General features: G+C 47.8%; 1 protein-coding gene across 35 annotated transcripts in view; it reads right to left on the bottom strand.

The window, feature by feature from the left end:
* The window catches only part of ttn.2 (titin, tandem duplicate 2), a 212,423-nt gene that overhangs the window by 4,444 nt on the left and 188,930 nt on the right, over window positions 1-19,049 (bottom strand). For all 35 annotated transcript variants that reach the window (XM_060074563.1, XM_060074557.1, XM_060074583.1 and 32 more), the window contains 24 exons: window positions 18,715-19,049; window positions 16,860-18,588; window positions 16,439-16,741; window positions 15,979-16,290; window positions 15,420-15,710; window positions 15,002-15,301; window positions 14,777-14,918; window positions 14,517-14,680; window positions 14,115-14,417; window positions 13,628-13,909; window positions 12,931-13,524; window positions 11,578-11,868; window positions 11,190-11,489; window positions 10,702-11,004; window positions 10,246-10,548; window positions 9,843-10,111; window positions 8,853-9,168; window positions 8,289-8,594; window positions 7,852-8,151; window positions 7,182-7,757; window positions 6,773-7,078; window positions 6,222-6,604; window positions 5,889-6,099; window positions 11-5,806 (listed from right to left, as the gene is read on the bottom strand). In XM_060074563.1, the coding sequence (XP_059930546.1) occupies window positions 11-5,806; window positions 5,889-6,099; window positions 6,222-6,604; window positions 6,773-7,078; window positions 7,182-7,757; window positions 7,852-8,151; window positions 8,289-8,594; window positions 8,853-9,168; window positions 9,843-10,111; window positions 10,246-10,548; window positions 10,702-11,004; window positions 11,190-11,489; window positions 11,578-11,868; window positions 12,931-13,524; window positions 13,628-13,909; window positions 14,115-14,417; window positions 14,517-14,680; window positions 14,777-14,918; window positions 15,002-15,301; window positions 15,420-15,710; window positions 15,979-16,290; window positions 16,439-16,741; window positions 16,860-18,588; window positions 18,715-19,049 (14,415 nt within the window). The remainder of the gene's footprint in view (window positions 1-10; window positions 5,807-5,888; window positions 6,100-6,221; window positions 6,605-6,772; window positions 7,079-7,181; window positions 7,758-7,851; window positions 8,152-8,288; window positions 8,595-8,852; window positions 9,169-9,842; window positions 10,112-10,245; window positions 10,549-10,701; window positions 11,005-11,189; window positions 11,490-11,577; window positions 11,869-12,930; window positions 13,525-13,627; window positions 13,910-14,114; window positions 14,418-14,516; window positions 14,681-14,776; window positions 14,919-15,001; window positions 15,302-15,419; window positions 15,711-15,978; window positions 16,291-16,438; window positions 16,742-16,859; window positions 18,589-18,714) is intronic.

Consider the following 19,049-nt stretch of genomic DNA (forward strand, 5'->3'; position numbering starts at 1 on the left):
CTTTAATCACCTTTAAGCACCATCTGTTGCTCATGACAAGCAGTGACCTTCGAAAGGATAGACTGGAACACTTGGCCAGTGAGGGAGAAGGAGGATTTGGAGATGCCTCCTTCTGCTGTCATCTCACAGGTGTACTCTCCCTGGTCACAGTCCTCCAGGTTGCGGATCAGCAGGCAGCAAGAGCCCTCAGAATACTGCATCTCAAAGTGGCTGCTCTTGGACAGCCGCCTGCCATTGAAACTCCACACCACCTCCCTCACGCTGCTCTCACAGACACAGGACATCTTGACTGAACCCTCAAAGGCCTCCGCACAGAGCTGGCTCAGCACCTTGGGAGGTTTGGGGCTTGGGGATATAACAGTGCGGGGTGACAGGACCCTCTTGGGGGACATAGTGGGGGGAGGGGACTTCATCCGGGGAGGAGACTTGAATCCCTCAGGCTCAGGGGATTTTAAGGCCCTTGGTGACTTGAGACCAGATGGTTCTGGGGATTTCAGCCCTCTTAAGGTTTTGATCCCTGCTGGTTCTGGAGACTTCAGCCCCCTAGGCGTTTTAATCCCGGCAGGTTCTGGTGATTTTAAACCACGAGGGGATTTAACTCCCTCAGGTTCAGGAGACTTGACCCTGCCTGGAGATTTGATTGGTGGGGGCGACTTGACTCGTATAGGAGAGGCAGTTGGTTCAGGAGATTTAAGGCCCTTGGGAGATTTGATTCCCTCAGGCTCTGGGGACTTGATGCTAGGAGATGGGGATTTGATACCGGAAGCTGGGGAAGTCACAGATGGCTCTGAAGACTTAACTTGTGACTCAGTTGGTGATTTGACGCCCTTGGGAGATTTAATTCCCTCTGGTTCAGGGCTTTTGACACTAGGAACAGGGGATCTAATGCTGGGCTCTGGAGATTTACCACTTGGAGCTGGTGATTGAACCAATGGTGGCTCTGGAGATTTTACACTGGGAACTGGAGAAGTTACAGAAGGAGCAGGTGATTGGGCAGAAGGTTCAGGGGATCTGACACTGGGAGTAGGGGACTTGAGGCTGCGAGTAGGGGACTGGACGGAAGGCTCTGGTGATTTGACAGCTGTGATCTCCTCTTTGGGAGCAGGTCTGCGAATAGTCAGGGTAAAATTAGCTTCCTGTCTGCCTCCTGAGTTTTCCACTACTATCAAGTAGTTGCCCTCATCAGAAACCATAGCAGATGTAATCTCCATGCTAGACTTGTACTGAGTGGTCGTGACCTGGATGCGGGAAGAAGTCACAATGGATCTGCTTTCATGCATCCATGTCACACTGGGTGCTGGCTCTCCATCAATGTCGCAAGAGAAAGAGGCTGTCTCTCCCTCAGCCACAGTCACAGATTGGGGCTTGGTGAGAATCCTAGCTGGAAGTGTTGGCTTCAGCTTGCAGCTCACAGAAACATCTTCGACAGCAGTGTCAGAAGAGGATTTTATTCTAGCCTCAGATGATAAGAATTTTTCAGAAGAAGCAGAGGAATAGGAGGTAGAAGACAGGTACTCGGCAGAGGCATACTTGATGGAGGAGTCGTAGCGCTCAGCAGAGGAGAATTGCTCAGATGAGGCTGCGTATCTGTCACGTGTCACCACCTCTGTGGTCTGCTGCATCTTGGCCTTGCTCTCCAATACTTCATAGTGGGTCTCAGCAGAGTAGCCAGCCTTGAATTGAGAGCTGTGGTAATGCTCTACTTTGGTCATTTCAGGAACATATGGCTTAGGAGCTTCCTCATCTTTACGACGAGATGAATAGGTGGTATAACCACCACCTGACACATCCAGGGTGCCGTAGTCGGAGGCCTCTCCCTTGGAGTTGGAGCAGACGCAACGGTATGTGCCGCTGTCCTCAGCTTGGCAGTCAAGGATGGCGATGGACAGAACACCACTCATGTTGGTGAAGATGTACTTTTCACTGCTCTCAGAGATTTCAATCCCACTGTGGAACCATTTCACCTCAGCAAAGGGCTTGGCTTGGACGTTTAGGGTGAACTTGGTATCCTGGCCAGTTGGCACACGGTGAGAACGCATCCTGACGGTGACACGGGGAGAGTGATCTAAGCTGAATGGAGTTTGACTCACCACCTGGTATGTCCTCTCCGACTTCAGAGTTGCCTTACGGGCCTCGTAACGGGACATGATATCAAATCGGGCAGATCTCTCAAATCTGGAGGAGGAACGAGAGGATCTCTCTGCTGACCTGATGGGGCTGGGGGAGCGGGGACGTGTCCTCTCAGGTGTAGGAGATCTCCTTTCTACAGCTTTGCCTTCCACTTCTAGCGCAGGCTGAGTGTGTGGTTTTCTCAGCAGCTCAGAAACAGGGCGCATGAGTTCAATGTATGTAGGAGAAAGGGACCTTCTCCTCCTCATGAACTGAGAAACGGTTCGCTTCTTCTTTGTCTCAGAGACCTCGAAAAGCTCTTGTTTGATGACCTCCTGATGCCTCCTCTCTTCCAGTTCGGGATCGCAACGCTCACAGCGGTGTGGACTGCCGGATCGAGAGGCGGAGAAACCAAGCTCCAACTCATCCTCCAACATCATCTTTTCCTCTTCGGTGTCCATCATCATTTCCTCGTCGTTCAGGTCTCCCAGAGATCTCCTTCTGGATCTGAAAGAGGTCTCAGACTCAGGTGAGGGTGATAGGCGGCTTGGTCTTACTGTCTCAAGGTCATCCAAAGTGAGTTTAGGAATACGCCACCGTGGCCTGTATTGGTCTGTGATTCTGGGGAGCGGCATGACATAAAACTGCTCCCATCTGGACAAACGAATGCGTCTTTGTCTCTTCTGTACAATCCTCTCCATCTTCTCAGGAACCTCATATTGGTCTCGGAGCTTTCTGTACCATTTCATGTCAGACAGAGGCACAAACAATTTGATTGTTTTATCCTCATCAAGAGCTGTAGGGCCATGAACCACAGGCTCAGGGATTTCATATGGCATGAAGATCCTCCTCTCTTCCTCCAGTTTCTTTGTCTCTGACTTCTCTACTGTGATGTCAAACTCTCCCTCCACATTCTTTGTGCTCACGGCGGGCTTGTAAATTTCTGCAGCAAATTTGAGAGCCTCCTGGGCAGTAGGGTTAAGAGGAACCATTTCCTCTGTAGCGGCGATATGTAGAGCCATTTTGTTAGTTTTCTCTATCTGTTTCTGAATATATCTGTGTCTCTCTTCCTCACTCTTGTACTCTCTTCTGGTATATGTAAGGCGATCCACCTTCAGGATGGCATGGCAGCTTGCAGAGCCAGCAGAATTGGATGCAGTGACCTTGTAAATGCCAGAATCCTCAAGCAGAGTCTCTCTGACATGAAGGACATGGTAATCAATGTCTTCCTGGACCACTGCCACCTTGGGGCCCAAATGTAGAGGCTTGTCATCCTTCATCCATGTCAGTGTAGGAGTGGGGATTCCTGAAACCCGAAGGTCAAAGTGGACACTGTCTCCTTCCACACACTCAACGTTAGCCAGAAGGCGCTTGAACATTGGTCTCATGGTATCCTCCACCACGGGGTGAGGACTTACTGTGAGGCGGGCCTTGCAGCTGTCCTCCCCAAACCTGTTATTGGCCATCACAGTGTATTCAGCATCATCATCCATGTTTAAGCTATGTATCATCAGCTGGTACAGACCCTTGTCACTGGTGAAGGTGTATTTGCTATCGTTTTCTCCTGGTTTGATTCTCTGTCCATTCTTCAGCCATGCCACATGAGGCTCAGGGTGTACGGTGATGGTGACCCCAAATCGCACATCTTCGCCAATATAAGCAAAGCGGTTGTAGAGAGGCAGAGTGAACTCTGGTGGCCTTTGCATCAGCATGGACTTGTCAACCTTCCTCCTCAGCCTCTTCACAGAGCGGCTGATGTAGTGCTCCCTGATGCTTCTAACCGTCTCAACAAAGAGCTCTCCATAGGCATGGTCCTCTCCATCGTCGCTTACCACCTTGCACTTGTACACACCGTCATCGCTTTCTTCAATGTCTTTCACGTAAATGCTGGCCAAGCCATTGCTGTAGGTAATCTCATATTTGGAGCTGGAGTGAAGTTGGCGGTTACCAAAGTACCATGTCACCTGAGTGCTCTTGTCGAATTGAGCTATAGTACAGGTGAATTGGACGTATCCACCCTCTTCAGCTGATCCATGCATGACTTGACCTGCGCGCAAACCGTGGAGCTCTGTTCCGATCTTCACTTTGCCCACAGCTAATGCTCTCTGGTTCTTAAAGGCACCACCAAAGGCCACTCTGGCAGAAGAGACAATGGTCTCAGTTCTCCTTACTAGAGTCTGATAGTACCTCCTATGTCTCAGTGTCTTAATGTTCTTGGTGCTGACATTTTCAAGCTTCATCTTTAGCCATGGGTGCTCTAGTGCCTCAGTGGCTGTCATACGCAGCTTTCTGTCCTTGATCAGAAGCCTGTCTATAAAGTCCATCGCCGGTAGGCTGGTGTCCTTGAAGGCTTCACTATCAAATACATACTCACAGCTGGAAATGTTCTCAATCATCTGAGTAGTGGACTCTGCAGCGAAGGGATTGAGGCCACTGAGCAGAACGTAGGCCATCACACCTACGGACCACATGTCTGTTGCTGTTGAGATGAGGTCATGGCGGTGAACCTCAGGAGCACAATATTCTGGGGCAGAGAACGGAATTCTGATGTTCTCTCCTGGAACAAGCAGCCTGGCCTGACCCATCTCAATGATCTTCAGCTCAGTGCTTCTCCTTGTGGTGTACACAATGTTGTCAGGGCGAATATCCAAGTGGCCAAAGTTTTGGCTGTGCATGAACTTGAGTGCAGTGCAGACTTGTCTCAAGTAGCGGACAATCTCCTGCTCAGTGAGCTCAAAGTTTCCTGTGCCAAGGCGCTCAAAGATGTCAACTCCGGAAATGAATTCATAGATCAAGATGATCTCCTCCATGCTCTCGAAATATTCGTGTAAGTATATGATGTTCTGGTGCCTGGCAATGTTAAGGGCTTCAACCTCTCTAAGGACTAATTCACGGTCCATTCCTTTGACCTTAATGAATTTAGCCATGAAGGTCTTTTTTGTGGCAATCTCAACACATCGATGAACAATTCCAAATTGACAGCGAGCCAGCTCTTCAGAGATGATATATTTAGAGGACAGCTCCTTAACCTTGTAGAATGGAGCCTCACCTGCAATGATCTCTCTGGTTTCATCTACCTCCTCATCATAGTTTCTGGTCACTGACTTGTCCTCTTTTGTGGTAATTGGCTCGGTTGGATCAGATGGAGGACTCAGGCCGAACTGATTCTCAGCCATTACACGGAACTGGTACTTAGTCTTTCCAAACACATTGATTATAGTGAAGCTACTGTCACTGGTATGTCCGGCACGGATCCAGCGGTCCGCAGTGGTGGGGCACTTCTCTACAATGTAGTTGGTGATGGGGCTTCCTCCATCATTGTAAGGCGGCTCCCATGTCAGAGTGATTGAGTCACGAGAGATGTCGCTGACCTTGATGCACTTTGGGGCCTCTGGAACATCAGCTATAGCCATCTCAATGGTCTGCTTGTCACTTCCAAACCTATTCTTGGCTGTGATAATGTAGTAACCATTATCCTTGGCCTGGACTCCCTTGAGGAAGACCAATGATGTGAAGGACCTGGTGGTGATGACTTGGTGGTAAGGAGAGTTGGAGAGAATCTCCTGGCCCTTCTGCCAGATGATGGCTGGCTCAGGCTTGCCTGTGATGGGAATCTTGATGGTAACGATGTCACCACGGACAGCATGAACTGCTCCCATGCCCTGCAGCTCTTTCGGCAGATGGATCTTTGCTGGAACTAAAAGCATGAGAATAAGCATTAGGATAATATTTAACACATGAATGCATGTCAATTAATTACACAGTAAAGCCAAACAAACCTTCTACATCTAGATTGACTGTGGTGGAGATGGATCCTTCAGCGTTGGTGGCTCTGAACTGGTAAATTGTAGCGTCGCTCTCATCAGCGGTGTGAATGACGAGCTGGTAGTATCCTCCCTTGAATTCCTGGACCTTCATCTTCGTTCCATCTGCCAGAAGCTCTTTTCCACCACGGTACCATTTAACCATAGGCTTGGGATGCCCAACCACCTTAATAAGAAAAGCAATATTACTTAATGTCTGAAGTTATTTATTGGATTTAAGGGAAAAACAACCTTGCTGATATATATTTGTGAAACAGTTTAAGATGTCAAATAAGGAAAATTAAGCACCTTAGTGACAAAGGTGGCATTGGCGTGATACTTGACGGTCATGTCCCTTATCTCCTCCCTGAAGATTGGTGCACAGGGTGCTTGGTCTGACTTGGGGGTGATTGGTGCAGAGATCTCGCTCCACTCACTCTCTCCACCAATATTCTCACATTTGACGCGGAACTCGTACTCAAAGCCCTCGATCAGTCCTCTGACCTCATAGTTGGTCTCCTGGATTTTCTTGGAGGTTACGGACATCCATTTGTTCTGCTTTTTCTCACGTTTCTCAAGGTAGTAGTTCGAGACCTTAGCTCCTCCGTCGCTGCTTGGAGCCTTCCAGCAGACAACACATGAGTTCTTGTCGGAGCTGACAATAAAAGGCTGCTGGGGGATTCCAGGCTTCTCTGTGAACCACAAGCAGTACACATTCATTGATTTTCTTTCATTGTTATGCAAACAAAGAATATAAGATGAACACAAAGTTACGATGTTATTACCAACCACTCATTGTGGTATGGTAAAAAGATATACTAAGGCCTGGTTAATCCAATAACAAAAGCGGTCCTGCTTACCGAATGGACTCTTAATGATGAGGACGGATGGGATCTCCAGAGCCTCGCTGACTCCGTACTGGTTCTGAGCAGACACTCTGAAGTAGTATCCAGCGCTCTCAACCAGGTTGGGAACACGGCAGGTGGTACCAGAGACAGACGAGGACACCAGGTTCCACTGCTCCCCTTCCTTGGCCTCTCGCTTCTCCACAATGTAGTTGGTGATCATTGAGCCTCCATCGTCCTTGGGAGCTTTCCAGCTGATGATGACTGAGCTCTTAAGCAAGGCATCAACAACTATGGGGCCTTCAGGTATGCATGGCTTGTCTGTTTAAAAAGGAAGTTAAAGGAAGTACACATCAGGATATTGTATTTGCACATTCCAACATTTATAATTTCTGTAGATATCTTGAAAGAAAAATAAAGTTACCCTGGATTTCAACCCGCAGTGAAGTGTCGACAGTTCCATAGATATTGCTGAGCTGCACCTTGTAGCGGCCAGCATTGCTCTTCCTCTGGACATTCCGCACCACCAGGTGGGTGTAGCTTTCAGTGTTCTCAATTATCACATTCTCTGAAGCGTTCAGGGGCTTCTTGCCATAGAACCACATGATCTGGGGGATTGGCCGGCCGATGTAGACCACATGCAGCCTCAGGCTGGTTCCACAACCAGCATTGTACTTCTCTTTGAGGGGGAAACCAGGGTGGAACTGAGGGGCTGCCTGGAGTCGTAGTTTACCGCTGGTCTCAACCTCTCCGGCGTCGTTGACGGCCCTACAGGTGTACACACCTTCGTCCTCCTGCTCGTCCGTCATAATGCTCAGGGAGTGGTTGCGACCATCAGAGCTCACCTTGTACTTGCGGCTCTGAATCAGCTCCTTGCCGTAGCGATACCATTTTATCTCAGGCAGTGGTCTGCCAATGATGCCACAGGTTAGAGTTCCAGACTCTCCAAGCTTGGTAGTGACATCTTGGACATCCTCCTTCAGGGCTGGAGCCTCACCAACTTTGGAAATAACAAAAATAAATTACGCTTATAGCATTAAACCCTCAACAAATTCCTGCAGCCCGGCTCGGATTTGATGTGTTAATAGACTCACCACTCAGCTTGGTCTTAATGCCCATTGGTGTTCTGCGGGGCCGGCTGAGTCCAGTCTCGTTCTCAGCCATCACTCTGAATTCATACTCAGTGGCCTCAATCAGACCTCCCATGGTGAACTGGCGGTCCTTAGAGCGCTCCTTGGTGCACCTCTTCCAGGCACTCTCTCCGGCCTGTCTGAAGTCGATCCAGTAGCCCAGAATCTCCTTTCCACCATCAGTTTCAGGTCTCAACCAGTGGATTGTGATGCAGTCCTTGGTGACAGAGATGATGTCAATCTCCCCTGGCTGGCTAGGTTTGTCTGAGGACAGAGAGACAGAGTGCAATTGATGTTTTAACAGTCCAACTGAGGTCAAATTCTATAGAAATAAAGAATTGTACAAAATGTATATCAAAACAAGATAAAGCTGACAATAAACATAGAACATTTGCTCTCACCGAATGGATCTTTGCAGATCACAGACTCTGAGGGAGGTCCAGCTTCACCCTGGCCAATCTCATTCTGAGCTATGACTCTGAACATGTACTCTGCATCAGGGATGAGGCCGGTCACATTGTACATGGTGGTGGTGATGTGTGTTCTGTTGTGGCGGACCCACTTCTCTGTGGACACTTCCCTCCTCTCCACATAATAGCCAGTAACCCTGGAGCCTCCATCATCCCTGGGACGAGCCCAGGACAGAGAGACTGAGGTCTTGGTCACATCCATGATCTCTGCTGGGTTGCTGGGGGGTTCCGGTGGGCCTGAAGTTCATACAAATTAGTTATTTTGAGGCTGTATTGGAATGGAGGAGAAAGCTTGCTATTGATTGAAACTACAGAGGAGGTACTTGGTTACATTATTAATATTATTAAATATTGCATCCATAATGCATCATATTTAGCTTTTAGTCTAGTATGTGAAAACAATGCATCCGGTTTCGTCCAATGATCTTGTCATGTCCATGTTAAATAAAAATCTGCACTAGTAGCCTATGTTTTATAGTTGATCTCAACACTCACACAGAGGTGTTTTTGGCGTGACAGCATCCTCAGACTTGAGGGATCTGCTAACGCCAAACTGATTCTCAGCGGAGATCTTGAAGTGATACTCCACATTCTCCTTCAGTCCTTTCACCACCAGCGAGGTCTCAGTAACTCTGGAATCTACTGTACACCAGGCAGCCTTTGGAACCTCTCTTCTCTCCACAAGATAGCCCAGGATGTCCGAGCCCCCATCGTCTGAAGGAGGCCTCCAGCTGACTCGGACCGAGCGTGCCTGGATGTCATCAAACTCCAGAGGACCTTCTGGCACATCTGGGCGCCCAATTACCTTCACCTGAAATTTGACAGATTAGCAGGTTATAGTCAAATTAATAGTCAAATGTTCATACACAACATTGCTGCCTAAGAATTACATTGGAAAATAACTCACTATATATGTGTGTATATATATATATATATGTGTTTATTTATATTAGTGCTGTCAAGCGTTTAAAATATTTAATCGCGATTAATCGCAATTCTTTTTTCTATGCTAAATATCCCTTAATTTCTTTGTCCCATTAATTTTTCTCATTTTAATGCTCTTATCAACATGGAGAAGTGCATCGGCTTGCCTCGTGCAAATGTTTTTTTATTGATAACAACATTGGCATATACTGATCAAAAAAAAAAATAGTGCAATTAAACGATGAACATACAAACATACTGCCTTGAACATAGCAGCCAGGCTACTTATTCTTTGTTTTGAGGCAAAAAAAAAAAAGAAAAAAAAAAGAATTTAAATAAAAGAATTGCGTTAAAAAATTAACGGTGTTAAAATTGGTTTGTGTTAACGCCGTTAATAACGTGTTTAACTGACAGCACTAATATATATATATATATATATATATATATATATATATGTATACATATATATATATATAATACCAGATCATCCAAACTATTCCTTTGAGAACTCTTAAAGAGCCTGGCTTTTGAATGAGCTGTCTAACTGGTGTAACCACCAACCTTAATGTAGACAGCCTTTTTGCCACATTTGTTTTCCAGCACCAAGTCATAGGTTCCGGTGTCATCTTTGTCGGCATCCTTGATGACTAGTTCGGTGACATCATCATGGGTGGCGATCATGGCTCTGTGGGAAATGTCACGGCCATCCTTGGTCCACTTGCATATAGGAAGAGGTTTACCCTTGATGGGCACAGATAGGCAAACCACTCCGCCCTGCCTCACCACATATCCCTCCTCATATTTAGGATCCAGCTCATAGTCCGGGTAGTCTGGAGAATGGTCATACAGCGAGTTAGTATTGTCTTTTAGTCAAACATGAGAAAAACAATGAGGCACGAACGAAGGCTGGATGTGTCAATGGTGATAGCTAATAATCTTTATTTTCTTTGATATTATTTCTTACCAAGCATCTCCTGGACCTTCACCACACCTGGCAGCTCGGCCGGTTCTCCATGGCCGCCAGCATTGCAGGCCATGACTCGGAACTTGTACTCTGCTCCCTGGGGCATGTGTGTCAGGGTGTATTCACACATCTTTATTGGAGTGGTGTTGCACTTTGTCCATTCCACCTGGTCTACCTTCTGCATCTCGATCAAGTAGCCGTTCACCACAGAGCCACCCTCCTCCTCAGGACGAAGCCATGCCAAAGACACAGAGGTCCTGGTAGTGTCTGTGACTCTGGGATGGAGAGGAGCGCTTGGAGGCTCTGTTAGGGAACAAGAAAACAGTTCCGTAAGTATGATGGCTCTACTCATGGTGCAAGGCACTACACATGCACTGGCACTAGAGGCAGACAGATTATACAATGAAGACAAATCTGTTCCCGCACATTGTGTTTTGTAAGATTTGTGCTACGTACCAATTGGATCCATGGCCACCGTGATGACTGAGGTCTCGCTGTGTTTGCCAGCTCCTCTCGAGTTGATGGCGGTGATTCTGTGTTCGTATTCGAGACCCTCGATCAGCCCAGAGGAGCGGAACCGAGTCATGGTGACAGGGTTCTTGCTTATTGGCATCCATCTGTCGGAACCAGCCTGCTTACGCTCAATTATGTAGCCGGCAATGGTGGAGCCACCATTGTCCTCTGGTGCCTGCCATGTCAAAGTCATGCCCTCGCGGGTCACATCAACCACCTCTGGTCTGCTGGGGGGTCCAGGGATAGCTGGGGGCACAAGCAGTAGTTAGAACTGGTGAAATCCAAATTGAATGAGCATGTATATTAACAATCCATCCGAGGAAAGATGAGGAAAGATGGCGAGAGATGGTGAGCAAAATGAGGAGAGAGATAAAAGGGATTAGCAGAGGGCTGAGAAGAGATTTGGAGAGAGAACTAAGGAAATAACTTACTCTTGGCGCTCTTGCACTCCACCACCTCTGACTGAAGGAAGCCTCCAAAACCAAAGCGATTCATGGCAGCGACACGGAAGACGTATTCAGTGCCTTCAGTGAGTCTGGTGAACTTAAAGCAGGGTCTGGTCACAGACTCTGACACCGTGCTCCAGCCAGGTCGGTGGGCTTCACGCTGCTCAACCACATAACCGCTGACATTAGCTCCACCATCTTTCTCTGGAGGATCCCAGCTCATTGTCACAGACAACCCATCAACCTCATCAATACGAACTGGACCCACTGGGAGACCTGGTTTGTCTGGACACACAAAAATACAGAACTATTTAAAAAAATGCAACAAAAATGTGTGAAACACCTTTAGATAAAAAAAATGAAGAGTTCCTACCAAGGATGATGACCTTCATGACCTCTCTAACTGTTCCAACGCTGTTCTTCACCTCCAGGGAGTAGTTTCCGGTATCATTAATTGTTGTCTCACGCACCACAAGACGAGTGTATTTGCCGTTGCTGTCGATTTTAATGCGTTCCAGGCTATCCTTCATCTTCACGCCTCCAAAGAACCAGCTGCAGATGGGCTGAGGACGTCCCTTGATGGGCATGTTCAGGTCGATGGGTTTTCCACAGTGCACATGGACTATCTTCTGAGGGATGCTGGTCATGTCGATCATTGGCATTACTAGAAACACAGAAGAAAATAGCACATTTTCACAGATGTTTTGGTAACAAGTCTTCAGCTAATTATGTTATTTAGGTGTGCATTAAGATTCAGAAAATCATGTTTTCCATGGAGTCCATTGAAGAGCCCTCGTACTTTCAGTATATATATTTCCATCTGCTCCATCACAGTGATTAAATCGTGATTAATCACAATATCAAAATATGCTGGGAAAAGTCCTCAAATTAAGTTAATGTATGTTATGGCAGATAAGTAAAGCATTGTAAATCATTGAATACCCTGGTAGACTATACTGAACTACACCTCATATCATCACTACTGTAACCAATGATTGAACTTCGCCTTTTCCAGGATTTTCCTATTCCACCGGCGAGCCCTAGTTACCTCACCACTAGTTAGACAAGGTTAGTATCTTTCCAATGAGGGGTAATACATATTTAATAATTGACCTTCCAAAAATCAGTTGATGTTAGCAATGAGGTTTGACTTCCTAGCACTTTCCTCAAGCAGAGAAAAAGCAACACATTCCACACTCAGTCGCAGTTGTGCAGCATTTTGGAGGGACGCAAAAAGTCCACATACAGCCATGGCATTTATGGTCGTCACTTGGCTTTAACATTGGTGTGGATATGCAATTGTGCACTCTGTGCACTACGTGTACTATAAATTAGGTTTGACTTCCTAGAACAGACTCACTCTCGCATAGGAAGCTGAACGGCGAAGACAAGTAATAATTGCCCACCACCATATAGTAAATCACTTCCAATCTGTTGGCCGTTTCTCCATAAGAAGGCATCAATCACACACCTGACACGCCAAGCTGGCAGATCTGGGATGCGACCGAGTCAAAAAGTGTAAAGTTAAGGTTTCCAGATGAACAGTAAGTCTTAACGCGCGAACGTCAGCCCTTATATGAATGGGTTTTTGAGATTTCCTTAACATATTGGGTAGGTGAGGTGAATGCATCCCTGTCTGATATGTAATTTTTTTATGTTTTTAGATCCTGTTGTCCTGCCTTACTTTAATGACATAATCTATCTTCACTGTGAACGAACGGGATACCTTTGATCTCCTGGATGGTGACAGGGGTGATGATGTCCATGGGCTCGCTCATGCCTCTGCTGTTGGTGGCTCTTATTCTGAACAGGTACTGGTCGTTTTCTGTCAGGGACTGGATCGTGTGCTGGGAAACCGAAGATTTAACGGTTGCAACGGCGCTCCATCTGTCTGATCCCACCTTGCAGGCCTCGATGATGTAGCCCGTTAGCCTGCTGCCTCCTTCATGGAGAGGCTTCTCCCAGCGTAGTGAGATGGTGGACTTTGTCACATCCACAATCTGGAGGTCCATCGGTACAGAAGGAACTTCACATACCAGCACAGCCTCTGAGGTCTCGCAGGGTTCACCGATGCCATAGATGTTCTCTGGTAGGACTCTGAAGAAATAGTGGATTCCTTCCTCCAGGCCAGAAATCCTGAACAATGTCTTCCTGCACTCAGTGGTGACTGTCTTGTAGGACTTCATGTTGGCTTCACGCTTCTCCACAATGTAGTTGCTGACATGAGCTCCACCATCAATGCTTGGGGGATCCCAGGTGATGACCACAGACTCCTTGGTGTAGTCCTTCACATTCACACAACCTGGAGGCCCAGGGGTATCTGGAAGGAATCAGGAAAACATAATGATGACACAAAAAGACATAACGCTTCCTGTAATGTAATTTTTCTCACTATGATACATTATCATGTTGCTATGACCTACCGTAGATTTTAACCAGAATGGTGGTGGTCTTCTTTCCAGAGGGGTTTTCAGCTTCCACAACATATTTCCCTGAATCATAGCGGTCAACCTTCTCAACAACCAGACATGTGTGACTGTCAGTGGTCTCAATGAAGCCTCTGCTTTGGAGCTCCACCCCGGTCTTCCTCCATGTCACCACGGGGGTCGGCCGGCCGCTTACTGCCACAAAGAGGCGAAGGGTTCCCCCGGCACGCAAACAAACTGTTTTCTTCAGGTCTTCAGCCAGCTCCAGTTCCGGCATGTCTGGGGAGAAAAACCAATAGCCTATTAATACACTGATACATATGTTTGCCTATATAATGCAACGCAATCAATGAATCAACTATATTATAATTAATTCATTTTTCAAGACAATAATACTGTCAGCTAATGTCAGAAAACTGAATGAGTTTCATCTGCAGTTTTTTTCCAACTGTACTTCATCGAAACATAGAGGGGAATTACTTACCAACTCTCTCCACGGGTTCTATGGGCACGCAGGGCTCACTGAACTCTCCAGTGCCGTTGCTGTTGGTGCCCGCAACCCTGAAGCAGTATTTCTTATTGGATGCCAGACCGGCAGCGACATACTTATTGGTCTTGATAGGTTTGGCAGTGGCACGGTACCACTGCTCAGAGTCCTCCTCCAGGATCTCCACCACGTAGCCAGTGACATCTGAGCCACCATCGTACATGGGTCGCGTCCAGATCAGACTAACACTGTGCTTGGTGGTGTCAGTGATGCGAGGAACTGAGGGGGGTGCCGGGGTATCTGAGAGAAACACAGCAATCACAGTCATTCGTAGAAGGGCAAGGATGAATAATTAAAAATAACCACATTTGCATAGGAATAGCCATCTGGGTTCCTTACAAGTGGGGTCCTTGCAGAGGATGTAAGGAGAGGCATCGCTTGGCTGACTGCTGCCGGCTGCGTTGATCGCCGTCACTCTAAACTGGTAGTCACTACCCTCCAACAGGCCTGTGATCTTCAGGCGAGTGTCATAGATGGTGAAGGTCTTATTGACGCGCGTCCATCTGAGCAGAGAGAAAGGAAAAGCGTTAAACAGAGAGCCCGTTGAACAGGGAGAGAGAGAGGGGAAAAGATGAGGAAGAGGAAAGTGAGTATCTGACCTGGTGCTGCTCTTCTCTCGTTTGTCCACCATGTAGGTCTTGATCTCGCTGCCTCCATCGCTCTCCGGCTTCATCCATTCAATGATGACATGCTCTTTGCCCACCGCCGTGGTCTCAGGGGTACCTGGTGGCGTTGGGATGGCTAGAAGAGACACACAGCAGGTCAGAAAGGCATCCAAACAGAACCAGATGGAGTTTGGACTAGTTTTCAGGGGCATTGCTTACTGTAGGCATTCCTGGCGACGACTGGCTCAGACTCCTGAGGGACTCCAGCTCCATACTTATTGACTCCTCTGACTCTGAAGACGTACTCGTTGTTCTTGATGAGTTTGCTGCTGACGCAGGACAGTGTCTTGCACTCCGTCTCCATGATGACCCAGTTGAGGCGGCTGGTCTCTCTTCGCTCCACAATGTAGTGTGTTACCAAGTCTCCCCCGTCCTCCAGAGGAATCTTCCAGGACACCGAGCACTTTTCCTCAGTGACACGGCTGATCACTATCTTATCAGCTGGAGCTCCAGGGGTGTCTGCAGATATACAATACATACATTATTTAGATGACTCACAGTAACTAAGGGTAGGAGAGGAACAATCATGAGTCCTGTTTGAATAGAGAGGCAGTCCAGTTGAATATCTTCTCCTTACCGAGGACTTTCACATTAACTGCAGCGGTCCGGATTCCACTGGCATTCTTGACTGTCAGGATGTATCTGCCAGTGTCGTATCGGTCACAGTTCTTGATGACAGCCATGGCTCTAGTGGTGGTGTAGGTTAGAGAGTATTTCTCTCCCAGCTCCAGAACTTTCTCTCCCTTGGACCAAAACACCTTAGGTTCTGGCTTTCCTCCCACAGCCCCGTCTAGGACAAGGTCTGATCCAGCTCGGACAGTGACAGTCTCGCCCATCAGCTTGCTGTCGAGTTCAGCTTTGGGAGGAGCTGCAGAAAAGGATTTTAAAACAATGTTACCACGGAAGACACTAACAATCATCAATATTACATATCATTAGTCTATAGCCAGTCTATAGCTGTGCAGTGATATGAAAATATGCGCCCAGACAAGTTTATACACAAGAACTTCTGAAACTAGATATAATATTTGATATATTGTATTCTACCAATTTTGATATGAACCACATCAATGCTTCAGATCAGACCAGATTAAGAGAAGGGTGACTGTACTGTTACCGATCTTGATGTTACTTACAGTATTCATCCTTGCATGTGACGGGTCCAGTGGTCTCGGAGGGAGCACTATGAACTCCAGCAGCATTCTTGGCGATGACCCGGTACTCAAAGGTCTCTCCTTCTCCAAGGCTGGCCACGGTGAAGTAAGTCTCGGTGATGGTGGTGTAGTTACATTTCAGCCAGCGGTTGTCGTCCCACTCATCTGTGCTGTAGACCTTCCTCTCCACCACGTAGCCAACAATCTTACTACCTCCATCGTTGGAAGGCACAGTCCAGGCCAGGGTGACGGAGGAACGGGTAATGTCTGTCACTTCGGGTTTACCAGGAGGATCTGATCAGGGACGAAGAAAGTTATTGAAAGTTATTGCTGTTAACCTCAGCATATTAAAAACGTGGCTAGTCAGAAGTTATTGAACTGAAAACTGGATCATTGTCCTCAACCGAATCAATATTGGAGAAGAAAGCATCATGTTCCTTACCAACTGGGTTGAGGGCAATCACAGGTCTGGATGCCTCGCTGGCTTTGCTGAGTCCTGCAATGTTCATGGCATACACCCTGAACTGGTATTCCAGGCCCTCGATCAGGTTGGAAACCTTGTAATGGCACTCCAGGCAAGGCAGCTTGTTCTCTCTCACCCACAGAATGGTGTTTCTCTCCTTCTTCTCAATCCAGTAGCCAGTCAAAGCACTGCCTCCATCAGCATAAGGCAGGTCCCATTTAATGCTGATGGCACTAGCAGATACAGATACCACGTCTGGACGAGTAGGAGGACTGGGAGAGACTAGATGAAACCAATGAAAAATAAAACATTACTTTCAATAAGAATTGCCTGAAAAACACTGTTTATATATTACGAGGCAATCATTTTTTTGTTTTTTCCGAGCAGAGACACAACTCACCGAATGGATGTTCAATTACCACTGCAGCAGACTCAATTGATTTGCTGACTCCAAACTTGTTTTCAGCACACACCCTGAAGGTGTACTCCATGTACTTGGTCAGGTGAGTCACCTTAATGGTGGTTCTCTTTACACTGGAGTTTACCACCTGCCAAGAGGAATGGCCTGACTCCCTTTTCTCTACGATGTAGTTGGTGATCTCTGTGCCACCGTCGTCAGCAGGCTCGGACCAGGACAGGCTGCAGGACTCTGAAGACACACCAGATATCTCCACTGGGCCAGTGGGGGCACTCGGTCGGCCCACCACCAATGTGGTCACAGTGAAGGTCTTGACTCCAGCAGCATTCTCCAGGATCAGGTAGTACTTGCCACTGTCTCTCCTCTTGCTGTCTTTGACCACCAGCGTAGTTCTTTCATTGGTTGTTCTGATGAATACTCTGTCAGTTTCCTTCAGCTTCATTTCTTCCAGCTTCCAGGTCACCTTGGGAGCAGGCCTTCCACTAATGGGGATGTCGAGGGTAAAGGTGTTGGAGGTCTTGCAGGTGATGAGTTGGTTGGTAATGCTGCTGAGGTCGGCCGTGGGCTCAATGCGAGGTTCCTTGATCACCACAGAGGTAAAGGTTCCCTGGGGTTCGCCGACTCCAGTGTCGTTCTTGGCCTTGACCCTAAAGTCATACTCTGAGTTCTCCGTCAGACCCTCCACAAGCATTTTAAGCGATTTGGTCTCCCCAGCTAGAACCCAGCAGTCGCTACCTTTCACTCTAAACTCCACTATGTAGCCTCTGATGCGGCTGCCTCCGTCGTGTTCAGGTTTCAGCCACACCAGGGAGGCAGTGGAGCTGGTGGTGTCAACGACATCCAGCCTCTTGGGTGGAGCTGGCTCCTCTGTAGCCACCACGGGCTCTGTCATCTCGTGAGGCTCTCCATGTCCATACTGGTTTACGGCGATTATTCTGAAGAGATATGGTAAACCAATGTCCAATCCGGTGACTCGGATCATCTGGCGGGAGCTTTTAGAGCTAACCTCCTGCCAAGCAAGACGGCTGGCTTCACGCTTCTCTACCTTGTAGTGATGGACGCGGGCTCCTCCGTCATTGGTTGGGGCATCCCACATCATGGTCAGTGCTCCACGGGTAACGTCTTTGAAAGTGATAGCTCCTGGAGGCCCAGGGGTGTCAAGCACCTTGACAGTGAAGGTGATTGACTTGCAGCCACCGTTGTTCTCCAGCGACAGGGTGTACTTGCCAGCTTCGTAGCGGGTACAGCTTTCAATGGTCATTGTGGAGAAAGATTCTGTAGTGTTGACATCTGCCATAATAGGAAGTTCTCCACCCGCCTTAGTCCAGGTAGCCAGAGGAGCTGGTTTGCCCCGGAAAGCAATGTGAAGGGTGACAGAGTGGCCATTCTTCACAATGTGTGTCTGCTTGAAGCTTGCATCAATGTCGATCTCAGGAGAAGTGAGTCGATCCAGGGCCTGAACGGTATTGGAGGTCCCAGACTCTCCCTGTCCTGATCCGTTGACAGCACTAACTCTGAACTTGTAGAGTTCGCCAGCCACCAAGCCCTTGGTGGTGTACCTGGTGTTGATACAGATCTGGTTGTTGACTCTGTGCCACTCTTCCAGACTGGCCTTACACATGTCAATGTTGTACCCAATGATCTCCAAGCCACCATCAAATACTGGCTTGGTCCATTCGAGGGAGACAGAGGACTTGGTGGAGTCCACCACCTACCAAGGAGGATTTCAAATGTTATATTTGTCACAATTCACATTAACATTTCATTTTCCATTATTTATTGAGTTTCGGGTTAAAAACTTCACTGATAATTGTTAATGCATTGACAATAAGCCCACCTTGACCAGAGTTGGAGCACTAGGAGCACTGGTCGGCTCTCTGCATTTGAAGAGCCTGGAGGTGCTGCTGGTGGGGCCGACCCCAGCTCCATTCTCAGCCATGATACGGAACTCGTACTCGTTGCCCTGGGTAAGGTTAGTGACTCTGTGTCTGAGTTCTGTGATGGGCCTCTTGGAGGAAACCTTGACCCAACGCAGACTCTTTTTCTCCCTTCTCTCAAGGGTGTAGTGTTTGATCTCATTTCCTCCATCACTCCTGGGCCTGGTCCAGCACAACGTGATGCTGTCTCCAGTCAGATGGGTGGAATCTGGGGTACCTGGAGCTTCAGGCACGG

The sequence above is a fragment of the Gadus macrocephalus genome, chromosome 16 (genome assembly GCF_031168955.1).
Source record: "Gadus macrocephalus chromosome 16, ASM3116895v1".
In the NCBI taxonomy this organism is placed as follows: Eukaryota; Metazoa; Chordata; class Actinopteri; order Gadiformes; family Gadidae; genus Gadus; species Gadus macrocephalus.